This window comes from Candoia aspera, chromosome 1, assembly GCF_035149785.1.
Source record: "Candoia aspera isolate rCanAsp1 chromosome 1, rCanAsp1.hap2, whole genome shotgun sequence".
NCBI classification, from domain to species: Eukaryota; Metazoa; Chordata; class Lepidosauria; order Squamata; family Boidae; genus Candoia; species Candoia aspera.
The window spans coordinates 1,055,412-1,081,347 of NC_086153.1; the positions used below are offsets into that span (position 1 = coordinate 1,055,412).

The window sequence follows — 25,936 nt, forward strand, 5'->3', positions numbered from 1 at the left end:
ACGGGCACCTTCTGCAGTGGCCATGCTGAGCTTCAGATACCCTGAAGGGGCTGCATCCAAAGCCCCAAGCGGCTTGAACTGGTTGAGTCCTTTCTTTTTGCAAACACGGTGGAAACGAGCCATTGATGCAGCTGGTGGCCCTGAGAAACCGGCGGTTGTTTCCTGCGTTGCGGGAAGGACACCCTTCCTTGGGCCCTCTTCCTGAACTGAGCGAGGCCTCCCCAAGTTAAAAGGAGTGTTCGCTTGTTCCGGATTTTCAGAGGCACTATTACTGATTTCACAGAAAGGTCTGGTTGGGGACACCTCTCCTGTGTACGGCTGAAATTTATTTATTGATTTATCAAATTTTGTCACCACCCATCTCCCTCAAAAGAGGGACTCGAATACAGGTAGTCCTCACTTAACAACCATTTGTTTAGTGACGGTTCGGACTTACGACAGTGCTAAAACTGACTTACAACCAGTCCTCATACTTATGACCGTCAAAGCACTCCCCCAGTCACATGATCACAATTTGGGTGTTTGACAACCAGTTTGCATTTATGACTGTTGCAGCATCCCGCTTCTGGCAAGCAAAATCAATGGGGAACCATGTGATTCACTTAACAATCACGTGGTGATTCACTTAACAACTGCTACAAAAAGGTCATAACATTGGGTTGGATTTGCTTAATGACCACTTTGCTTAGCAAGCAAAATTCCGGTCCCAATGGTGGTTGTTAAGCGAGGACTGCCTGTAAATGGAAGAACTCCCCTCTCCGTCCTGTCACCCAGGACAACGAATTTTACTCTCTGCCCTGGGGTATCCTGCAGAAAGTGTTCTCTGGAGGCAAGAGGCCTCCTCCACATTGGGGCCCACAGCACAGGGAGCACAGACCCACAGACCCCCAGCTTTGCAGAAGTCACAAGCAGCATCAGTGGTTGCATTATGAACCCGGAGCCTGGTCTAAGAGAATGCAATAAACAAATCAGCCCTTTGCTGGCTCCTGCTGGGCTTTCTTAGCCACCCCTAAACCTGGACTTAATGCTCAGCTGCTGGGTGAGAAGCAGAGGGCACGGGGCAGCCTCCCTCAGTAGCAGACAAGGTGGCATCGGAGCTGCATCTGGAGTACCTGAATATTCTGGTCACCGCTGAATCAGATATGAAGGGGGGATAAAACTATATGTCCCCACAGGGCTGACTGAAAAGGAAATGGGTCGGGAACAGGGAAGCATGCCTAGATGCAGCCAGTGGCCTCTTCTACCGGTGGCCTCCCAGGACTTGATGGCCAGTGAAGTCCTAACCTCCTCCTGAGCCCCCGTTGCGGAGATGGGCTGGGTCTCCCAGGTTGGCACCAAGGAACAGACGCTGCTCAGCAGGAAAGGAGGTCCCCAGTTTCTGCCCCCACCGTCACCGGGCGATGGCTAAGGGGGGAGACCTCGGCTGGTGGCTTGGAGCACGGGACCCACCTCACAGTTCAGTCCTCAGCAGCATCTTCGGAGCTGTGGCAGCCCTGCCAGCCCCACCCTCCTGAGTCTCTGTGCATCTGCAACCTGCCTCCGTACCAGACCTTCCCAGGTCCCTGGGATTGTTCTTTTCGGGCCAGGGCCCATTCCCCAGAGTGCGCCTGGGACCCGCTGGAGTTCTCAACAGTCCTCACAGCACGGTTTGCTTCCTCCCCGCATCTCCCTCCACCCCTTGGGTATGTCGTCAAAATCCGGAGAGAAACTCACATTTCTGAAGCCCAGCGTTCATCTGCGGGTAAGAAAGCAGCTGAAAGGAGAGGTCACCTGGTCCTGGTAGGCAGGCCAGCATGGCCGGCAGCTGTTAGCACATGGGGTCCTGGGTCCTCTGCGCACTGCAAGGAAACACAGGGGTCAGGTTAGACTGTCCCACGAGGTTCTCCAGGAGGACCCCCAGGGCTCTTCACCAGCAGCAGCCAGAAAGGCCAAGGTCAAAGAAGGGCTTTATCTGAAACATTCAGTTTGGAGCGAATGGCTTTCTAAGCGTCCGGTTAATTAGAATCAAGCTGATACGCAGAGCCCCAAAAGCTCAAAACGGGGGCTCCTAACCTAGTTCTAAATCAAGCACGGCTGTTGCCGATGGTTAGGAAAAAAGAGGCTTCTGCTGACAGACATTTGCCTGTTTGGCAGAGAAGCCCACTTCTTCGCAGGATTTGCTTTTGTTCAATGCCACCATCTTGGTAGGCAGGGAATTCCTGATACAGGGGGAAAAAAGATCGTGTTCAGCATCGTGCCTCCGGTACATCCTCCCATGTCAGTCCCAGGCAGAGAAAGAGCCAAGCAGCAAATAGCAAAAGCGCCTGGACCTCACAACACGTTTCTTCACACAAAAACATGAACTGCAGCTCAGAAAAGCTTCAGCCTTTTAATTAAATGTGTTAGTCTGGAAAGGCGCAACCCGACTCCTCCTGACTTTCAGCTGCCACAGAATTTATTTTTATATAAGAGTGGCCAAGTTCACAAATACTGTTTGCTTAGCTTTGGCTGAACATGGGGTGCAAAACCAGCCATTTGTGACTTGCAAACCATGCTTCACGTGCAGCAACTCATGGGACCCCTTGGCTTAAATACACACAGACCGTTTCTGTTCGCTGCAGGCCTGCACCAAGCATGACCCTCACGTCCTCAGTCAAAAGTACCTGTTCCCAGGTCCCAAAATTGGCTGGCAAGGGGGGGGGGGCAGGCGGGTTATATTGGGAAACAGGCCTGAGCATACTGACTTGGTAAAATAAATAGGCACCTTTGAAATCCTGATATGAGACAGCACGGTGTTATGAAAGCTGACTGAGTTCGCAGAAGCAAGCTGGAGAAACTGGGGGTCTCCACCCTCTCTAAAACCCAACCAACACTTTGAAGTTTCCACCAAATGTGGGTGACGGGGAGCTACCACGGAGAACAATGTGTTCCTCTGCTTGGCACGAGCCAGAGGTGCCATCCCCCATTACAAGCCTATCTGGCTGTTTCGAGCAACAGGAGGGGTCCTTTGCAGATGTTGCCAGAGGCCCGTCTTTCCGGCACGCGAGAGAGGGCCTTCTCTGCAGTTTCCAGCTCCACATGTGTTCTCTTGGGAACGGAGTTTGGCCCCTCCTGCAGCGTCTCCCCCCACCCCGTTCAACCGTGTCTGATTCTCGGAGATCGTCTGGGCAAGTCCCCGCAGTTTTCTTGGCAAAGTTTTTCAGAAAGGGGTTGCCATTGCCTCCCTCCTGGGGCTGAGAGAACGTCAGGTCACCCAGCTGGCTTTGTGCCCAAGGTGGGACGAGAACCCACCGTCTTCCGGTTTCTAGCCTGGTGCCTTAACCCAGTGTTAAGGGGGGGAATTCTGGGAGTTGAAGTCCCACACATCTTAAAGTGGCCAAGGCTGAGAAACAGCCACTACACCAAACCGGCTCTCCTTGCAGCGTCTAGTAAATCTGTAAGAACAACCTCTTTCACCAGACACTTAACCAGTAAGCAGCTTTAGTGCCTATTTTAAGAGTTAATTTTCATCCGTGTTCTACCTTTTTTGAGAGCTGCCTTGAAGACTAGCCAAAGTTGGACAGCCATTTGTCTGGAATGACAAGGATTCCTACCTTGGGCAGGAGGTTGGCCGAGAAGACCTCCAAGGCCCCCAGGATTTTCTGATTCTGCTCGGTATTTTATCTATTAAACTTATTATCATTATTGTTGTTATTGAACTTTTATGCCGCCTGACTCTCAGCCACTCTCTATATAGCCATCCATCTATCAGGGGAACTCTGGGCAAACGAAGACAAAGGCGAAAACCAAATTCACAAATAATGAAAAGAAAGAAAACGAAGTTGCGGCTAGGCAGAAAGGCAAGAATAAGCTGTGAGCAGGAAGAGATGAGAGCTGCCCATACCATAAGGCCCTATCTCGGTGGTGGCAGACCTCTTTGGGACCGGCTAGCTGGTGTTTGCCATGTCAAAACATCTGAAGGGCAGCCCATAACTACCCCCGGACGTGCCAAGACGACGACCTACTGCGGGTGTGTGCTTTCTGCCCTTCCTGAGTCGAGGAAACACGAGTTGTGTGCCACTCCTGTTTCTATCCACAAAGGACCTCACTTACTGCCACGGTCAAAAACTGAGAAGGACCACCCCTAGGAAAGACCGTGACTGAACAATGGCAAGCGACGCTAAACTGGCAAGCAGCCCACTCTCACCAGCGTCCAGGTGGTAAAACTGCCAGAAAATAAAAGCGAAGAGGACATGAAGATTGCAGCAGATCATAAGCCAGGCTGAGGCCAGCGGTGTGATGCGGCTGGATCAGCTGCACCGAGGGCTCGGACAGGCATCTCATGCGACCTGCAGCGGAATAGGCTTGACTCCGCCGTCTTACTAAGGGGCCACAGTAGATTTCTGAGGGGGCCACCCAAACTTAGCTGGCAGGCATAGGAGTACATTTTTCCCAGCCAACTGCTACGGGGGGGGGGGGGGGTGCGCACAGTGTCACAAAGGCTCAGAAGGAAAAAAGTTGAGAAGCCCCACACGAGCGCCCTCCTGACCCTCTGTCTGAAGAACTGCCCGCATCACGTGGCGGCCTGTCCCACCGTCCGACAGTTTGTCCAGGCAGGGAACGCCTCCTGAGGTCCAGCCTGAACCTTCCTTGTAGCGTTTACTTGTATGTCTACTTGTTTACTTCCTTGAATTCACCCCACTAGCTTGCAAGGAGCTCATGCCGCCCCCCCATCATTCAGTCTGGAAGCCCTTGAGGTTAGTCCGACGTAGGCCCCAAGAAATAGGCCAAGCTTCTCAGCATGAGAGCCCTTTTGGGGAAGGAGCAAACAACACTTGTGATGCAGAAGGGAGGAGGGTGCCTGGTCAGTGCTAAAAGTAACACGGCCGTCCAAATGGAAGCCTTGATTGCTCTCTCTCTCCCGGAAGGGGGCATTCAGCGCAGCAAAAAGGCAGAATTAGCAGCTCCTCGGGCTGCACCTCAGCAGGCGCTTCGAGGGTAGAGCATCTCACATCTCCGGCTCGGGGAACGGTCGGTCTCCCTGGTCAAGAGGCCAGCGAGCGACTCCCCATCCCCACTGGAACCGTTTAATGTTCAAATTAGTAACATAATTCTGCCTCTTTCAACACAACTTCCCAACCAAAAATCTCAAAGACCTTTTTGAAAGTCGGTCTATGTTCTACTTTGGAGAGAAGAGCAGGCCATGAGACAGAGAGAGGGAGGACCTGCAAGGGAGAGGCTCACGCCAGACATCAGGAGGAGTTTCGTGACCGCGTGCGCCGTCAGCTGGGGGAACAGGCTGCCCCATGAAGCGGCAAGTTCTCGTTCACAGTTAGGAACGCTCTAGTGCAGCAGTTCGCACATATTTTGGTCTCGGGAACCGTTTACATTCTGAAAAATGAGGAACTCCAAAGAACTTTGATTTAGATGGGTTATATCTATCAATATTTACTGTGTTAGAAGTTAAAACTGAGAAAGTTTAAAGCATTTGACTTCTCAGACCCACTGAAAGGGTCTCAGGAACCCCCGAGGTCCCCAGACCATACTTTGAGGGGCACTGTTCCAGTGGATCCTGCGCTGAGCAGAGAGATTGACTAGATGACCTCTAGAGCAGGGTTCCTCGACCATGGCGACTCGAAGCTGTGCAGACTTCAACTCCCAGAATTTCTGGCTGGGGAATTCTAGGAGTTGAAGCCTGCACAGCTTCGAGTCGCCAAGGTTGAGGAACCCTGCTCTATAGAACCTTCCAGCACTATGATTCTATGATGCCCAAGATAAGAGTGAAGCTGAAGGGGCTGATCTCAATTTTTAAGCCAGGCTGACAGAAAAGTGTAGCCAGCCAGCTTCCTGAGGTTGTCTCGTCCTTTTCTCTCAAGAAACGGCAGTGGCATCTTGTCTGCTCCTCTTAGAAAAGAGGCCAGAAGGGAAACAGAGAGCTCAACCTCTCCAGCAAAACCCTGGAAACTGTCTTCGCTCTCGGTGGGCTTCCCAGCAAAATTGCAGCAGCAGCTCTGGCATAACATTTTCCAAAGATACGAGTCTCCCAGACTGCCTGATCCCAAAAGCATCTGTTTCCAAGTTGGTAACAGAGAGTTGGGGAAATTGTGGGCTTGCGCGGAATCGCTGAAATACAGGTATTCTGTGCTGCGCCCGGGACCCCGTTCTGCCTCTGGTCACTTACAGAAAGGCAACGGAGGGAAGGTCCAAGCAGACACAGCCTCTCGATGGAGACCTGGATCACCTGCAAGGTAATATTGCTGCCCATCAACTGCTGCAAGTGCCAGGGTGGGAAATGGGGGCTGCCCTCCCGGATACTGCAAAGGAACAAGACTTGCATGAAGGAAGAACAGTGTGCTGGAGGCAGTAACGCTGGCTCTCCTAGGATCTCTTAGGTGGTAGGGCCAATGGACACAAAAAGCTCTGAGAGAGGCGGAGAAGGACGGATGATGGAATCACCTGGCACGTATTCAGCCATTTTGTGTCAGCCCAATTGCCTCGCCCGAACAGAGCCTCTCCATGCAGAACTGGTTTCCAGTCCACAGGCCAGTGTTTCTCAACCTTGGCCACTTTAAGATGGGTGGACTTCAACTCCCAGAATTCCTCAGCCAGCATGGCTGGCTGGGGAATTCTGGGAGTTGAAATCCACGCATCACAACAGTTGCCTAGGTTGAGAAACACTGCCACAGACTCTCAGAAAAAAAGCACACTAACGGGTGAAACATAACAGCAGGCTAGGCGGGCGCTGAGTAATGCCCTCTTGCTACGTGCCTCGCGTCTTGGGTGAGCAGCCGCACTTCCCAGGCGAGCAGCCGAGGGAAAAATTCTATTGGGTGCTTTCTGGGCACCAAATGCCCTTTCCTCTTCTTCCTACAAACTCTGATTCTTGGGACAGAGACATTACTGTAGAGACCCAAAAGAAAAGTGAACATACTCCATTCTTTACCTGCTCCAAACCCTGGAGGGAAAGTGAGAAAAACGACCCAGCAGCCAAAAGGGGATTTACAGGTAGTCCTCGCTTAATGACTGTTCATTTAGAGACTGTCTGGAGTTACGACGGTGCTGGAAAACTGACTTGCGACTATTCCTCGTACTTACGACCATCACAGCGTCCCCCGCAGTGGCGTGATCATGATTCGGGTGCTTGGCAACTGTCACACATTTATGATGGTCGCAACATCCCACGGTCATGGGATTGCCATATCTGACTTTCCCAGCCAGCTTCCAATAAGCAAAATTGCGTGATTTGCTTAATGACCACTGCAAAAAGGTCATAAAATCAGGTCTGGATTCACTCAGTGACCACATCACTTAGTGACCTACATTCCAGTCCCAATTATGGTCGTTAAGCGAGGACTACCTGTATTTATTTATAAATCATATTTATAAGCTGTTCATCTCATTACAACTCTGGGCAGCATACAATTTAAAACAACATTCAATACAGTAACAAACAAAATTAGGCAAACCCCAGGAACTAAAATACGAACGTATTGACAAAATCATCCCCCACCGCCCAGGTGCCTGGGGAAAAAGCCGGGTATTCAAGGCTCATGCAAAGGATGAGAGAGGAATGTGAAGCGGCTAAGAGGAGCTTGAGAGTCTTCTCTACTGCCTCCTCCAAATGCAGAGTGGTGCAGCCCTCCAGAGTTGGGGCTCACAGCTGGCCCCCAGGCTAGTTCCTTTAGCTGTGGCCCCTCAAGCATCTTGACATTGCAGACCTGATGAATTTTGGCAGGGTGACTGTCAGCCACAGAACAGTACAATAAATACAGGAATATAGAACAAGGGAACTGAAACGCTTCCTTTCCCTTCTTAAAACCCTCCCCAAATCCTACCCCCAGCCCACAACCTGTCTGCCCACGTTTGCTTCTGCATGACAAAACACAGCAGGAAAAGGCAACGGAAGGGCCTCAGAGTCCCTCAGTAACAGCATCATGGGGTTCCGACAGGACTCTGGTTGGAAGGCTGGCACATTCTGCTTCGGGGTTGAGTCCGGCCTCAGAAGAGCCGCTCCTGCCCGCAAAACTGAGCCGAAAGCCAGGCCGCCTTCAGGAAACTTAAGAAGCACCTTCCTTTCAGCAAGAAGCCGCCGGACCTGGTGAGCCGCTGCTCCTGTGTGCTTTGATATCTAGATAGGGATTACGAGCTGGCACAAAATCCCCTGAATCTTGAGTGGATTATAAATACTTCAACAAGAATGTCAGTAACACCCTCTCAAAACTTCGGATACGTCCACTGGCTCCTCAAAGTTGAGAATCCCTACGTTACATCCTAAGGATCCCTAGAAACCCCAGGAGAGAGATTCCTGGGCACCACCCAGAAGTGACTTCTTCACAGTTGGCTCTAAGATTGCCAGAAACGGTCTGTTTACCTGGAGTCAGAAGACCTGGGGGTGGCCTCAAATAAGGCAGGGCTCACGGTGGAAAGTCATGGCTAAAAGTGCCCCTGGAGGGCACCTTCAGAAAGAGCAGGCAACCACTGCAGCCCTCGGTTAATTAGGGAGCCCAAGCACGGCAGGTGCTACCATCGCAGAGGAATTTGAAGACGGCCTTGAAGAAAGTATGTGGCAGCTGTTAGGAAAACATGAACTTAGCCTGGGAAAACAGGAAGGGGTGAGAAAGAAACTCAAGGTAGCCCACTTTAATTCTGTTGTAAGAGGGAGGGAAGGGGAAATACTCTGACTTCCAAAATTCTGTATTGTGGCATATATTAATAAAGTACAGGTCGTCCTCAACTTACGACCACAATTGGGACCGGACTTTCCATCTTAAGTTGTTGCGGTCATAATTCGAGTCACCGCGTGACTGGACCTGATTTTATGGCCATTTTTGTGGCAGTTGTTAAGGGAATTCAGCTTTCCCAACAGACGTTTTTTGCACTTTTTCTGAGGCTGTTGTAACTTTGAACCTTGTTAAATGAACGGTTGTAGGTTGAGGACGACCTGTAGAGTTCTAGTGTTTCTTGTGGAGTGTGTTTCTTGACCTGGCCTACCTCGAAGGGCTGACAATAATACAAACAAGGGTCTGGAGGAGAAGGCATGGCACCAGTCCTTCTTGTCTCTCTTTTTGCCCACCACCCTAAAAGTGACTGTGGGGACTAAATGCCACTCCAGGGCAAGTGCCGCGCAGCTGAAGAGCCCAAGCTCCCTGGCTGGGGAGGAAAACGGGGGCTTCCTCCCTTTCGCTGCGCGAACGAGCGCCACTGCAGCCATCCTCTGCTTGAGAGGCAGAACCTTCCGAGCATTGCCATTGGAGGCCAGTGACGAATCGCGTTGATTAACATCTGCCCAAGTGCCTGAAAATCTCCTCTCGCTGCCCTTGGCGCTACTTAGCCGAGCCGGGTTTCTGCTGCTGCTGCTGGATCCCGGTTTCTAGGCCGCTGCCTTTTCCTAGCAAGCACGTGGGAGAAAGACAACTTCCAGGCCGACCTGCGCAGATGTTATGCTTTCAGGAGGCAGGTGCTTCCAGCCGGTGCTAAGGGACACATTCCAGAGGTTTAAAGCATTAAGGCTCGGGGCAGGGAGGGAAAAGGCTGGTAAACGACACCCGGCTTTAGTCAGGCCTCACCTTGAGGACCGTGCCCAGTTCTGGGTATCAGACTTCAAGGATTCAGGGAAACTGGAACAGGATCCGAGAAGGGCAACGAGCGGGATCAGAGGCCCGGGGAGTCAGCCCTAGAAGAGCCACGGAAGGCGCTGAGGCTCTTCGAGCTTGAGGAAGGATGCCTGAGGGGGAGGAGAGCCCCCTCCAGAGACAGGAAGGGTTTCACCAGGAGGGGGCAGGACCCGTCCTCTCTCGCCCAGCGGGCAGGACGAGGAGTCCTGGCTTCCGGCTCCTGGAGGCAGATTCCGACAGAAAGTCAGGAAAAGCTTCCAAGAGAAATTGCTGTTGGCTGGAGGGGCACTGTGAGCCGGGGGGGGGGAGGTGAGTCCCCTTCCCTGGAGGGGTCGAGCAGAGGCTGGACAGCCACTGGCCAGGGAGGCTCTAATTTGGAGTCTGCCCTGAGCAGGGGGTGGGATCTGATGGCCTATTTGTAAATTCCGCATTTCCATACTGGCCTAATTTCTCACAACTCAAGACAGTTTACGTAACAATAAAGTACAATCAAATATAATAAAAATTACAAAAAGCAACCCAACTCCATTGCCCTTCAAAACACACACATTCACACAAGGAGAAAAAACAACACACTGCAATAAGGGAGTTTTCACAGCTTTCTAAAATGCAGGAGGGTTGGGGACTCCTTTCCTTCCTAAGGTGGGGGCTGCTGAAATTCTGGTCCCAACTGTGGTAGTTAAGCGAGGACCACCTGTAGAGCACGTCAGAATAGTCTACGGGGCTCCCTCCAAGCTAGGATTCCATGACATCTTACTCAAAGCAAGGGACTAGACACTCGCGTTCCCCTGGCACACACACATTTATATAAGAACTACCTTGGATGCACATAACCAAGATTATGACATCTATTTCCTGATTTTTCTCCAAGTTGTTCCTGGTGCTATACACGTTCTACCTTCTCACGTCCCCCAGTACTTTGATGACAATCCAGCAATGCCAGTTTAAATCCAGGCCATCCGGGAGCTCAGGAGACGTTGCTCCATGACTGAGTCTCCCCAGCCCGACTTTGCTCGGCTGGTTCTCCACGTTCACATTTTGCAAACACGTTTCCCCCAAATTACCGGATTACAAAAGAGCAAAGTACCAACTCTACTGCTGGCAGAGGGCAGCTCCCCCTCAGCTCCACCCACGGTGTATTTATCCCTCCTTAGGCGCATCTAAGTTGCAGCCTCTGAAACTCCTTGTCGGTGTGGAACAAAGCAGCAGAGAAATAATGGAGTGATTACGAGGCCCTCTGATGTGCCCTTTTATGCAGAAGACCAGGTTCCCGACGCCCACCCCGCCCAAAGAGGCATCTGAACAAATAAAACCAGACTTTAGTTGCCCGTCAAATAAATGCCGCAGGCCCTTTAATTTTCTTTCAGTAGCAGCTGTAAGGTATTCCTAAATCAGAGAACTGAAATGTTCCACACTGAAGGACAAGTTTTAAAAAGGAGGTGGGGGGCTGAACTGGAGAAGACCAGGGCAGTGCTAAAGTGAGTGACGCTTCTTAAATTCTGATGAATATCCTAAGTCACTAAGAAGCAGAAAACAGGAGTGGTCTTACCCCTTCAGCACTCCTGGCAGATCGTGTTCCCCACACAAGCCCCCAAGGAAGAGCTGCCACTGAGCAGAGGGGATTACAAGCAAAAGGCAGGCCAGGCCCTCCCCGCTCAGGTGCGAAAGGCTCACCTGTCCCTGCTGCTCTGCCTCTTCGGCAGCCGCTAAGTGCAGTGGGGGCTCTTGCGAGAGCTGGAACGGGACAGGAGCACTTGCTGCACGCCGGCAGAAGGGAGACCCGCATCCGGAAGACGGGGAACAGAAGGTCACTAAAGCCGTGGTTACGCCAAAAACTACCAAGCGGAGACGTGAGCGTGCAGGGCGCCTGTTTAGATGTTTCAGGCAGGTGGGGTTACTTTTCCAGACCTCCAAGGCTGTCCAAAACCTTTGGAAAATCAGCCTTAAGGAGAATCCCACAGGACTTTCCGACCCACATAAATTCTGACTTGCGCTTTTCACTAATCACAGCTTCCGAGTGGTGGGAAGTAACCGGTTCCCATTATCCAACATCGCTCGGTCCCCATCGCTGTGTCCCGTGTCAGTTCTGGGTACAGCTTTCTGAGGATTTGGAGGTGCTGGAACAGGTCCAGGAAAGGCAAAAGGGACGGTCAAAGAAAGGGCAGAGATGAAGTGCTATGAAGAGAGGCTGAAGTGGGGCATTTCAGCCCTGAGAAAACGGGGCCACAGCACTCGTTGAAGATACAAGTGGACGTTGTGAAGACGGCGGGGACCCGCTTTCCGTCATTCCAGCCAGAACCTCCTTCCCCGTAGTCCTTACCCACTGGTCCCAGTCTTGCTCTCCGGAGAAACAGAGAAAAAGCCTACTCTCTCCCCCACACCACACCCCTCTGGACATCTGAGGACTGCCGCTGTGTCTCCCCTCCGTCCTCTCCCCTGCACACGAAACATCCCAGACCCTTTCACTGTTCGCCAAAGGGCTTCTCCATCTTGGCCGCCTTCCTCTGAGCCTGCTTCGCTTCCCTTTCGAACTGGGGTGCCCGGAACTGCACACAGGACCCCAAGTGGGGCTGACCAGGGCAAAAGAGACCGCACCTTTCCACGATCTGGAATCTGCACTCCCAAGAACGCACCCCAGGTATTAACCAATCCTCCCAGCCCTGTGTCATCCGCCAAGTTTAGCAGCGTCTTCTTCTTTTCATGTACTGACACAAAGATCCCTTGGGAGTCGAAAACGAAGAGAATGAAGTGTATCATGGCATGCTGCAAACCATGTACTTAAAACATTACTGTGAAACAGAGTGTGTTTTGCCATTTTGCCTTGGCTACCTAGGATGAGTCGCTCCTGGCACCAGAGCTGGGTGTACAGGCAGTGCTCAACTTATGACCTCTTTGTTTAACAACGGTCTGAAGTTACGATGGAATGGGTGCACCCCCCACATGGTCACATGATCATATTTCAGGTGCCTGGCAACCAGCTCACATTTATGACCGGTTGCAGCATCCTGTGGTCACACGATCACGTTTTGTGACATGTTTTGTCGTTTTCCAGCAAAAAATACTCACTGGGGAAGCTGGATTTGCTTAATGACCGCTGTAAAAGTGGTCCTAAAATTGGGTCCAGTCACGTGGTGACTCGACTTACAGCCACGACGACTTACAATGGAAATTCCAGTCCCAATTGTGGTTGTAAGCTGAGGACTACCTGTACAGTAAGTGACACGGGGAACAGCTACAAACCGCGAAACCGACGCAGCAGAAGAGAGCCCGCTGCCCCCTCGCCCGCAGCGCCTGCCAAAGCCGGGCCCCGGCAGTCACCCTGCACTGGGCCTGTAAAGCAACATGGGGTCACCCTCGCATCTGAGGTAGCCTAGGAGGGGCAGGGCGCATGGCCAGCTGTCGGAGTAGGCTTCGCAAGCAGGAACTTCGGCAGAGAGAAGATCAGGGCTACGGCAGCCTTTGGGCTGACCTCCCTGGATGGGGAGACACTCCGTGGCATTTGGCCAAGCCGCACCGTCCTTCTCTTGCTGTGAGCACCACTCTTGGCGCTGTTCTGGGCCCCCAGTGAACTTGCACCCTTGACTCTGCCAGCCGGGTTTGCCCTCACCTCGCTTGGAAAAGGGACAATGCCCTCTTGCCAGGTGACAGATGCATGCCCCACAGGGCTTCCTCCTCCATGTCATTGCTGGCCACAGAAAATGGCTTGGAGGTCACAGGTGGTCTGTGAATTTGAAGGAACTTCCATCTCCCTGATTCTGCTACCTATTAAAACGAACTCAGATCTGGGTGACCCATGACCCTCCAAGTCATTTTGTGTGGCCAGCAACAATATAGAGGGAGGAGGAAGCCCTGTGGGGCATGCATCTGTCACCTGGCAAGAGGGCGCTGTCCCTTTTCCAGGCGAGGTGAAGGCAAACCCGGCTGGCAGAGACAAGGGTGCCAGTGTCATCTGGCAATCCTCTGCTGGGGACGCGCTTCCACAAGATGGTTCCATCTGCTCTTTTCACCGCAGGGCCAGGTTTTATCCTACAGCAGGGACGTAAACTGCTGTGCGGCTTATGCCTTTGGCGGGAGGCAAGCTGCCGTTCACATTAATAACCGTGCTGCCAATTTGAGAGCCGCTTAGAAGGCAGAAGCCTGTCTTGAGGCCGCATGCAATGAAAACCCAACGGCTCCGGATGTCATGCTCCCCGATCAAATGTTCCCAGAACATCTTATCGGACTCGCAGCCATCTTCCTGCAACACGTGTCAACATGCGAGTCGACCAGCAAGGAGGGGGAGCGTGGTTGGAGTCTGAATCATCTTGTTTGGGCTAGCTCCTTGCGCCAAAGTCATCTACCAAGAGCCGTTACAGCCACCTGCTGGCGTGGGAAGGAGGGGGTGCATACCTAAGGGGCAGTGGGGGGGAAGTTGCAGTTACTGAGCTTTTAATTGTAGAAATGCGCGGGAAGTTTCATTCGCAACTTTTCTTCTGTACTGAAATGCTTCGTACCATTAAAATAGATTTTTAAGCAGAAGCTTATGAGTCGTAATTAGTGAGCACTTGAGTGTTGCAGCCATCACACTGGACCCCACAAAGCCAAAAGGGAGAATAGCTCAGGATGGCTGGAGAGCGCCTTGGAAAAACCAGCCAACTTTTCATAGTCTATGGATCTGGGGGAGGGGGGGAGATAAACTCACAAATAGCAAGGAGGGAAACCCCCAGCTGTGACCAGTATGACCGACCGACCTACCGACCTACCTCCATCCATCCCACCAGACTATTTTCTCTGTGATGAAATGAAAATAGGGAAAAAGGAAAACACATTTAAAACCGAGCTGCTCTCACATAGCTAGCCGAGCAAGGGGCGCATCCCTGTGAGCCAGGCAGGGCCACGGATACCGCCTCGCCCCTCCCCGCTTCCACCTGTGCTGACGTGGCTCCATATTTAGCAGCAATCAGAACTCCCATCAGGCTGTCTGCCTGCTCCAGACACCTCCACAGGCTCTTCTCACTGACTCCATTTGGGTCGTAATAGAAATCATCATTCAATTTCCACCACCTTTGGTTTCCAATCTGCCAGGGTCAAGAATCAACACTACCGGCTGACTGGAAGGCCGGGTTTGTAAAATACCCCTTACCAGGTCAATGGGGGCAAGCAGAATAGGGTGCAGTGAGCCACTGCAGAAGCAAAAGAGGGGTCGTTTCTACCCCAAAGTGCCTGGGTCAAGTAGGACTGCAACTATCATCTCCTGACCCGGTGTGCCACGTGAAGAAACCCAGTCCACCGTGGGGCAGCATCCGTGCTCTGCTCAGTCCTCCCCAGGTAAGACTGAAGGGGCAGAAATTGGAGCCAGTCCTCTGGATGCATAAACTGGATGCATAAACAGAAAGGCTGAAACCATAAAATGATCTACAGAGCTCACTGCCCAACACCAGCTGGCCCCACCCCCAAGCCAAACTCCCTGCTGCCGAACTGGCCGCCAGGGAAAAAGTCACCAAGGGTCATACAAACTTGCATAATACCTAATATGGTACCAGGCAAGGCTGAGGGAATGGGAGGGCCTGTTCCTCCCCACAAATGGCAACAGGTGACCTGGATGGTATGGTTTATTTACTTACTTAGTTACACTTCTATACTCCCATGCTCACCAGGATAACAAGTCCAACCGTGAAAACTGACGACCGAATTAGCGGCTGGCTGTGTGAACAGCCACTGTCTAGACAGGATCAGTGTTCAGCTGGAGAGCCTTTTTAGCAGATACGCATCCCGTCGTCCCTCTGCGCAGCCTTCTGGGAGATGGTTCAACAGGACCCCCTGATGCCTGACAAGGCAGACTTGCTCCAAGCACCAAGGGACGTCCAGGGCTCACTAGGGACTGGAACCACATCCTGACTGCTGCGAGCCACCCTGACTGACCTGAGTACCATTTTAAAGTTGTGGGCCGTGCACAAGAGAGCACGCTGAGAAAGGGCCCTCCGGGAGCTGCAACATAAAATCACCCTGTTGGGGGGAATCCGACAGGTCTCTCCCAGGCCTGATCCTCTGCTCTGTGGAGGAAATCCAGAGGAAGAGCCCACCTGCCTGCCTGAAGACCTCCCAGGAGGGAGCCCCCCCCCAGCTCCAGGGACCTGGACACTGCAACTGTCAAGCCCCACAGCTGCAGACCTGCCCTGTGCCTGGCTCGCTTCAGCATGAGCACGACCTCTCAGAATCAGAGCGCATGGAGCGCATCCCTCCTGCAGCCGCCCCTGCACTGGCAAACTTCTCTTTACGTATTAGAAATATTTACGCATCGCTCCTCAGAAGTTTGAAGTAAAAGAAAAACAAGGATCTCAAACCATCCAAGTAGAAGCAGAGCTTTCTTTTAGATTTTTTTTTAAACCTGGTTTCTTCCACCTTTCCTGAAAGAAGTTTTTTACAGGAAATCTGCAGGACTTCTTGGACGGTTCCCCCTTTGAAAAATCTCAACATTTTATAGCTGTAAAGCTTATATTTAGCAATTAACAAGCCCTTATGGAATTACACAAGGAGCGGACCGCCATCTTTGTGGACAAGTCTAGCTGCAGTTAATAAGGGACATTCCCATCATCACATACTGTAGCTCAACTACTACCATCCTTCCAAAAATTGCTAGGTTTTTAAAATGTTATAGCCATTCTTTCAAGAAGAATCACAGTGGTGAGAAATCACGTTGAAAGGAGAGGACCATTAACATTTAGGAGCACCAAAGACCGAGATCCCCATGGAGGAGGAACGGCTTGCTTGAGTACCTTCCCAGCAAGTCCTTCCAAAAGCAGCCAGGTGCGTCCCAGCTCTCTTCAGGAGCACAAGCGGTCAAGAAATTCCACGTGGAAGGGGAAGGGCCCGCCCTCTCCTTTCCTTCCGCTTGCAAGGGTCCTGGAACGGGGCCCTGAGCACCACCGAGCAAGAGAGCCAGCCTCTGCTGGCATGAGGTCCCTCACCTTCAGACCAGAGAACTGCTGCATAAGCAGACGGTTCAACGAAGAAGGCTCCTGAGTACAGTGCCACAAGAGCCCATGGCTGAGTCCTGCAAAGCCTGCTTAAGAATACAAGCAGCCGCTCTCTCTCAGCCCAGCCCACCACACAGGGTTGTTGTTGTGGGGAAAATAGGAGGAGGAAGTATTAGGCATGTTTGCCACCTGGAGCTATTCACACAAACAATAATGGTGGCATAAAAAAAAAAATCAAGAAGCCACCGCCGCCTGGGGCCAGACAAGGCTCCCTCTACAGGCCGTCCTCGACTTACAACCATTTGTTTAGCAACCACTTGAAGTTATGACAGCACTGAAAAAAGTGACTTACAACCATTCCTCATGTTTATGACCATCGTGGCGGGGGGGCCTGCCGTCACATGACCCAAATTAGGGCACTTGGCAACTGGCATGTATTTACGACAGTTGCAGTGTCCCAGGATCACGTGATCGCCATTTGCGACCTTCCCAGCCAGCTTCTGACAAGCAAAGTCGATGGGGAACCATGTGATTCACTTAATGGCTGCTGCAAAAAAGTCATAAAAATGGGTGCAATCACGTGATGCCTCGCTTAATGACCGCACCGCTTAACAATGAGTGTTCTGGTTGCAAGTCAAGGATTACTGTATCCTACATTCAGGGTGAAAAGGTGAAAGGTCCCCGGTGGAAGCACCAAGTCATGTCTAACCCTTCTGGGGGATGCTGCTTTCGCAACATTTTCTTGACAGACTATAGCGGGGTGGGTTGCCATTGCTTTCCCCAGTCGTCGCCTTCCCCAGCAAGCCGGGTGCTCATTTTCCCGACCTAGGAAGGATGGAAGGCTGAGTCAACCTGAGCCGGCTACCCGAGGATCCAGCTTCTGCTGGGATCAAACCCGGGTCGTGGGGAGAGTTTCGGTTGCAATGCTGCTGCCTACCGCTCTGCGCCACATGATGCATTCAGATGCATTCTGAAAACTCAGAAGCAAGGCAAGCGATGTCCTTTGTTGCGCTCTGGTTGAAGAGGGGGCCTGCAACCATTCTAAAGACCATTCACAGCTGACAGTTTACTCCTCCATTGGTGGCCATCTCTATCACAGATGCCTGCAAATTCCAGAGAACTATGGCGCCTTGTATGAACACGAACTTCCATCGATTCGTTTGGAGCCTCCTCAAACTGAACTCCCACAGCATCTAGCACAGTCATGCACAGGTCTCTTTAAAAAGCATTCCCATTTCTCTTTATTTAGACTGCATTTCCCAGAGCGTTATAAGGCAAAGGCTCCCCCCCCACACACACACCCAAACCACACACTTCCTGGGCATTTTCCTACTTGAGCTTGCCCCCTCCTCGCCATACATCAGAAAAGAGACGACGAGATGTAAAGATCCCCACACGTGTCTTCCAGGCTATCCAAATATGCCTTTAGGTTGTGAAGAGTCATCCTCCTGTTCCTTTCTATCTGTGTACTTTTATGACGCACAAGTTTTAGTTTGCTGGTTTCCTACATTGCCCAGAGCACTAATTAGGCAGAGGGAATGGCTCATAAATTTATTAAATAAAATAACCCCCTGTGTTTAGCATTAATCAATTATTTCCCCTTCTTCTTCCAAGTCGAAGCAAATCCATTAAGTTCCTGCTGGGCAGATCCAGGCAACTCATTCTGAGTAGCGACTTTTCCTTCCTTGTCGGAAAGGCAATTTGGTCAGCCAGGCTGACTTTAAATACAAGTACCTGGCGCCATGTCGATGCCAATGAGGCAAAAACCTGGGGAAGCGATGCTTTAGTGCTGAAGTCGGCAGCCATAATCGGGCTAGTGCCCTGGAAGTTTATTGGGAGGACAAGGCGGAGCGGGGAGTGGAATGGCTGATCAACGGCAACTTGGGCAGCGCTAGCAATTTGGAGAAGAGTGCCTGGAGGCAGAAGTCGAACCACCCCCCACCCCTGCTTTCAGCAGACCGACTTGCATTGCTGCACAAGCAGGATGGCTTCCAATACTGTTTAGCAGGGAGAACTAAAACTTAAACGTTTGCCTCTACGCACCCCCCACGCAAGTCCTGCTGTACGGCCTCATGGTGTGCTCCTGCGAGGGATGAGTGAAGAATATCGGGGTGTATGCCAAGAGTATTCAGGCACCCCAAGGCATGAAGGTCATCCCAGCTGCCCAGCTAAAGCAAGCAGGCACCTACACTGGGCAGCAGCGATACGGGAAGCTGCCAGGGGCATAGGATTGCTTTAGTGACAGTGGCAAAGGTATCAACCCGTCCTGCGCGGGAGAAGGCCATGGTAAACCCGTATTTTTACCAGGAAAACCACACGGGCAGAAAATACAAAACTGACTGACAACACAGTGCCTGCTGACAAACCAGGGTCAGATGGCACTCAAGATGCTGGAGAGGAAGAGCTGAGGATCTCTCGGAGTCCCAGTGGTGTTTACGACAAGGCTAGACAAAGCCTTTCGGAGGTCTAGCTGCTGACGTTGCCACAAAGGAAAAGAAAATCCAAATCTGCAGAGACAGAATTACAGCAGGAACATGGAATGTAAGACGCATCAACGCGGGAAAGCTCACCACAGCGAAAGATGAAGTGAAACGACTACAACCTGACGTCTTAGGCATCAGCGAATTGAGATGGACTCAGGTGGGACACTTTCACCCAAGAGAGTTTATTACTCAGGACATGGAAAACAAAGACGAAATGGTGTCAGTCAGGAAGGTATATCAAGAACACTACTTGGCTACAATGCAATCAATGACCAAATAATATGGATTAGGCTTTGTGGACAACCTTTCAATACGGCAATCATTCAAATGTATGTTCCCACTACCGATGCAGAAGAAGAAGAGGTTGATGAGTTTTACGAGCAAGCCCAATTTGAAATCAAGAGAACATGCAAGCAAGATGTGCTTCTTCTGACGGGAGACTGGAATGCCCACATTGGAAACATGAAAGAAAAATATGTAGTTGGATTGTACGGCTGAGGAAACAGGAGACGACTTTATGAATTTCTGCCACTCCAATGATTTCTTCATAGCTAACACTGTCTTCAAACAATCAGAATGATGCCTCTATACTTGGACATCACCAGGTGGAGTATCTAGAGATCAAACTGACTCTATTGTTGCTAAAAGGAGGTGGAGGAGCTCAATTATAGCATCAAAGACATGGCCAGGTGCTCGCTGTGGAAGAGATCACGAACAGTTCATGCGCGAGCTGCATGTTATGCTAAAGAAGAAGAAGAAACCCAGTCAGGTTCCACAATATGGTCTTGAACATATACCCCCCATTTTCAAGGAGAACATCAAGAACACTACAGTAGAGACCTCAACGTCCAAGCTACTTTAGCAGATACTCCTTACTCGCAAGCCCCTCTAGTACTAGACGAGGAAGCCACATCAGCCCTCTGGCCACTCCCAAGTCAGAAGGCCACAGCAGCGGATGGAACACCCACTGAAATACGGCAAGCAACCGAAGAAGAATCAGTGGAGGTTCCAACCAAGCTATGACAGCAAAGAGCCAGTGTGGTCTAGTGGTTAAAGCAACAGGCTAGAAACCAGGAGACTGGGAGTTCCAGTCCCGCCTTAGGCCTGAAAGCCGGCTGGGTGACCGTGGGCCAGTCCCTCCCTCTCAGCCCAAGAGCCAATCAGGCGTGGTAGGAGAGTTCCAGTCCCGCCTTAGGCCTGAAAGCCGGCTGGGTGACCGTGGGCCAGTCCCTCCCTCTCAGCCCAACTCACCTCACAGGGTGGTTGTTGTGGTGGGGAAAATAGGAGGAGGAAGGAGTATCAGGGATGTTCCCCACCTTGAGTTATTTATAAAAATAATAAAGGCGGGATAGAAAACAAATAAATAAATATTCAGAGAACAACTCAGCGGCCAAACGATTGGAAGAGGTCGATCTGCATTTCAGTACCAATAAAAAGAGACTGAGCAGGGTGTGCAGACTATCGGACGATATCCTTAGGTCATCCAGCGGAGATTACAGCCCTACACGGAGAGAGAGATGCCAGAGGTTCAAGCTGGCTTCCGGAAAGGCCGAGGAACACGAGACTTTATCGCTGATGCACGCTGGACAACTGAGAAAGCCAAAGAATACCAAAAAGAAGTCGGTGTGTGCTTCATTGATTATAAAAAGGCCTTTGATTGAGTTGCTCATGTCAAGCTGTGGAAAGCGCTCAGAAAAATGGGAATCCCAGAGCGTCCCATTGTCCTCCCGAGAAACTGATATACGGGTCAGGAGTATGGGCAGAACTTGGCGAAAAAGGCTGGCTGGCAAAGGAGAGCAACAAGGCTGCATGCTCTCCCCTTATTTATTCAACCTGTATGCTGAATATATATTAAGGGAGGCTGGATTGGAAGATGAGCTTGGTTTCAAAATTGGAGGAAGAAACATCAATAACCTGCACTATGCTGATGACACTACCCTGATTAGCCAAAAAGGCAAAGGATCTGCAAGCCCTAAAACAGCACCGTGAAAAAAAATGGGACTAAAATTAAATATAAAGAATGACAGATAGAACAACAAACTTCAGAATTGACAATGAAGATGTTGAAGTGGTGGGTTAGCTTCTGCCTTTTAGGATCAACCATCAACAGAAAAGGAACCAGCAGTCAAGAAATACACCGCAGACGAGCGCTCAGCAGAGCAGCCACGAAGGCCTTGGAAAAGATACTCAGATGCCGGGATGTGTCTCTACCTACAAAAACCAGGATCGTGCAAGCCACAGTATTCCCCGTGACACTCTATGGAAGTGGAAGTTGGACTTTAAAGAAGCAGGATGGGAAGAGTATTGACGCCTTTGAACTTTGGCGTTAGAGAAGACACCTGAGAATCCCGTGGACAGCCAAGAGAACAAACCGATGGATCATCTAACTAATCAGCCCAGAGGTCCCACTCAAGGCACAAATGGCCGGGCTCAAATTGTCGTACTTCGGACACACGATGCGAAGACCCAGCTCTCTGGAGAAGGCTCTGATGCTGGGGAAGGCGGAAGGAAAGGGACAAGGGGGATGACCAGCGGCAAGGGGGAGGGACTCAGTACAGTGGTAATGGCTGCAGCATTGGGAGACTTGAGAGAACAGGCAGGGACAGATAGTCATGGAGGAGATCTATCTACGTGGCTCTAGGAGTTGAAAACTACTTGATGGCACGTAATCAATCGATCAACCTTTTCAAGCAACAAGTTTTCATGTTACCCATAAATGAGCAACAACCAATTTACCATACCCACTAAGTTAAATTTATTTTATTTATTTTCTATCCCACCTTTATTATTTTTATAAACAACTCAAGGCAGTGAACATACCAAATACTCCTTCCTCCTCTTTTCCCCACAACAACAACCCTGTGAGGGGCTGAGAGAGATGACTGGCCCAAGGTCACCCAGCCGGCTTTCATGCCTCAGGCGGGACTAGAACTCACAGCCTCCTGGTTTCTAGCCCATTGCCTTAACCAGTAGAACTAATATAGTGAGAGATGATGACAGTAACCGGGGACTGCCAGGACTGCTGTCGCTAAATGGCACAGTCATGTGACATTGCACTTTATGACTGCATCACTTAGCAATGGAAATTCCAGTCCCAAATGCCATCATTAAGTGAGGACTACCTGTATTCATTTATTGATCTATCTATCTATCTATCTAATTTGTCACCGCCCATCTCCTCCCACCAGAGGGACTCTGGGAGGTTTACAACAAAATAGTAAAACAATAAATATACCATCCAATTACAATATATAAAAATACTCTCTATAAAATATGATTACAAATAACTAATAAAAATAAAAATAATAAAGTCCAGATGGCTATGATCCAATTCAGTTCTTGCGTTGGAGGAGCAATTTTAGGGCACTAGCCATCCCCAGGCACGACTATTCCCCTCCCCGCTCCAAGCGAGGCGGCAGAGCCCGGTCTTCAGTTTCCTCCGGAAGGCCAGGAGCGAAGGGGCCAACTCACCTCCGGGGGCAGCATGGGGGGCCGCTACAGAGGAGGCCTGCCTCCTGGACCCCGCCAGAGGGAACTCGCTTAACGACGGGGTCCGCAACATGCCCTCTCTGCCTGACTGGGTGGGACGGGTTGATGTAACGGGGGTGAGGCGGTCCCGCAGGTAGCCTGGCCCCATGCCAGGTAGGGCTTTAAAGGTGATGACCAATACCTTGAATTGGACCTGGAAGCAAACTGGCACCCAGTGCAGCTCACGAAGCAAAAGCATTATATGGGCCCTTCTAGGGGCACCAAAAATAGCCCGGGTGGCTATCTTTATTTTATTCTTATATTATAATATTATAGTTTATAATATTATAGTTTATAATATTATAAACTATATTATATTATAAACTATATAATATATAGGACCCCAGTCCTAATAAGTTCAACAAAATTAGATGCAAAAAACAAAAATAAAGGTAAAAACAGTATTATAAAAAGTCACGAATATACATCAGAGGCATTTCATGACTAAACTAATTTAATCTAAGGCATTTAGCCCTTAGATTAATGTTTCCCAAGCATGGCAACTTCAAGATGTGTGGACTTCAACTCCCAGAATTCCCCAGCCAGCAAGCTTGAAGTTGAAGTCCACACATCCCTTCGCCTTTTTGTTTTAGCACAGCTTTTAATAGTTTTTGATGTTTTTGTTTATAATTATCATGGTTTTTAGGTATTTATTGCTGTTTTAACTTGTAAGCTGCCCAGAGTCGCTTGTAAAAGTGGCTATATATATTAGATAGACTTCTCTCTGCCCCCTTTCTCCATGTTAATCATACCCTCTTTTGTCTCCTCATTTTCTACGTGAAAAAGACCCAAGCATTCTAACCTTTTCTCACAGGGAAATGTTTCAATCCCCCAATTATTTTCTACACTTTTCCCAGCTGTTCTATCCTTTTTAAAAATCAGCCAAGCAGAACACAGAGACAGGCTGTATCTGAGCCACACATCTCATTTGTGCAGCAAAAGGCTCTAAACAAGCAGAGTTCGACCTTAGCGTCACCTTCAACCTGGTGATGTCGTGGGGCCAAGGACCACTCTAGGGGCTGTGTAGCAGGCCAGAAAGTAGATGGGGCCAAGTCAAAATCTAAGTTTGATTTAATGCAATTCATACAGGTTAGAATTCTATTCTTCAGCAAAGGATCGTTACCTTGTCGTGGTGCTGGAGCTTGAGCACCTCAATGATGCCATGAGCTAAACCGTGAAGGGCCACCCAAGACGAGAAGGTCATGACAGAGAGGTCAGACTAAATGCGATCCCTGGGGAAGGTAATGGCAACCCACCTCAGTATTCTTGCCGTGAAAACTAAATGGATCAGTACAACCAGAGATATGTCGGTATACCATCGGAAGATGAGACCCCCAGGTCGGAAGATGGTCAAAATGCTACTGGGGAGGAACAGAGGATGAGCTCAACTAGCCCCAGACGTGATGACGCAGCTAGCTCAAAGCCGAAAGGACGGCTAGCGGCCGACGGTGCTGGTGGTGAACGGCGAATCCGATGTTCTAAGGATCAACACACCATCGGAACCTGGAATGTAAGATCTATGAGCCAGGGCAAATTGGATGTGGTTATTGGTGAGATGTCAAGATTAAAGATAGACATTCTGGGCGTCAGTGAACTGAAATGGACTGGAATGGGCCACTTCACATCAAATGACCACCAGATCTACTACTGCGGACAAGAGGACCACAGAAGAAATGGAGTAGCCTTCATAATTAATAGTCAAGTGGCGAAAGCAGTGCTTGGATACAACCCCAAAAACGACAGAATGATCTCAATTCGAATTCAGGGCAAGCCATCTAACATCACAGTGATCCAAATATACGCCCCAACCACAAATGCTGAAGAAGCTGAAGTAGAGCAGTTCTATGAGGATCTGCAGCACCTACTGGACAACACGCCTAAAAGAGATGTTACTTTCATCACGGGAGACTGGAATGCTAAGGTGGGCAGTCAAATGACACCTCGAATTACAGGTAAGTATGGCCTGGGAGAACAAAACGAAGCAGGACACAGGCTGATAGAATTTTGCCAAGACAATTCACTCTGCATAACAAACACTCTCTTCCAACAACCTAATAGACGGCTTTATACATGGACTTCACCAGATGGCCAACACCGAAATCAGATTGACTACATCCTTTGCAGCCAAAGGTGGCGGACATCTATACAGTCGGTAAAAACAAGGCCTGGAGCTGGCTGTAGTTCAGATCACGAACTTCTTCTTGCACAATTTAGGATCAGACTAAAGAGATTAGGGAAGACCCACAGATCAGCTAGATATGAGCTCACTAATATTCCTAAGGAATATGCAGTGGAGGTGAAGAATAGATTTAAGGGACTGGACTTAGTAGATAGGGTCCCGGAAGAACTCTGGACAGAAGTTGGCAGCATTGTTCAGGAGGCGGCAACAAAATACATCCCAAAGAAAGAGAAAACCAAGAAGGCAAAATGGCTGTCTGCTGAGACACTAGAAGTAGCCCAAGAAAGAAGGAAAGCAAAAGGCAACAGTGATAGGGGGAGATATGCCCAATTGAATGCAAAATTCCAGAGGTTAGCCAGAAGAGATAAGGAATTATTTTTAAACAAGCAATGCGCGGAAGTGGAAGAAGACAATAGAATAGGAAGGACAAGAGACCTCTTCCAGAAAATTAGAAACATTGGAGGTAAATTCCAGGCAAAAATGGGCATGATCAAAAACAAAGATGGCAAGGACCTAACAGAAGAAAAAGAGATCAAGAAAAGGTGGCAAGAATATACAGAAGACCTGTATAGGAAGGATAACAATATCGGGGATAGCTTTGACGGTGTGGTCGGTGAGCTAGAGCCAGACATCCTGAAGAGTGAGGTTGAGTGGGCCTTAAGAAGCATTGCTAATAACAAGGCAACAGGAGACGACGGCATCCCAGCTGAACTGTTCAAAATCTTGCAAGATGATGCTGTCAAGGTAATGCATGCTATATGCCAGCAAATTTGGAAAACACAAGAATGGCCATCAGATTGGAAAAAATCAACTTATATCCCCATACCAAAAAAGGGAAACACTAAAGAATGTTCAAACTATCGAACAGTGGCACTCATTTCACATGCCAGTAAGGTAATGCTCAAGATCCTGCAAGGTAGACTTCAGCAGTTCATGGAGCGAGAATTGCCAGATGTACAAGCTGGGTTTAGAAAAGGCAGAGGAACTAGGGACCAAATTGCCAATATCCGCTGGATAATGGAAAAAGCCAGGGAGTTTCAGAAAAACATCTATTTCTGTTTTATTGACTATTCTAAAGCCTTTGACTGTGTGGACCATAACAAATTGTGGCAAGTTCTTAGTGGTATGGGGATACCAAGTCATCTTGTATGCCTCCTGAAGAATCTGTATAACGACCAAGTAGCAACAGTAAGAACAGACCATGGAACAACAGACTGG

The 25,936-nt window shown here is 50.0% G+C and overlaps 1 protein-coding gene across 3 annotated transcripts in view; it reads right to left on the minus strand.

Annotated features, from left to right (window-relative positions):
- Positions 1 to 25,936, minus strand: part of FAM222B (family with sequence similarity 222 member B) — a 36,734-nt gene that overhangs the window by 4,751 nt on the left and 6,047 nt on the right. The window contains exons 1-2 of one of the 3 annotated variants that reach the window (XM_063294889.1): positions 18,895 to 18,976; positions 1,714 to 1,838 (exon numbers count right to left, since the gene is read on the minus strand). In XM_063294889.1, the coding sequence (XP_063150959.1) occupies positions 1,714 to 1,795 (82 nt within the window). In that variant the 5' untranslated portion in view covers positions 1,796 to 1,838; positions 18,895 to 18,976. Of the gene's footprint in view, positions 1 to 1,713; positions 1,840 to 18,894; positions 18,977 to 25,936 lie in introns of those variants that run through there. The other 2 variants (XM_063294896.1, XM_063294905.1) reach the window with 2 other exon arrangements.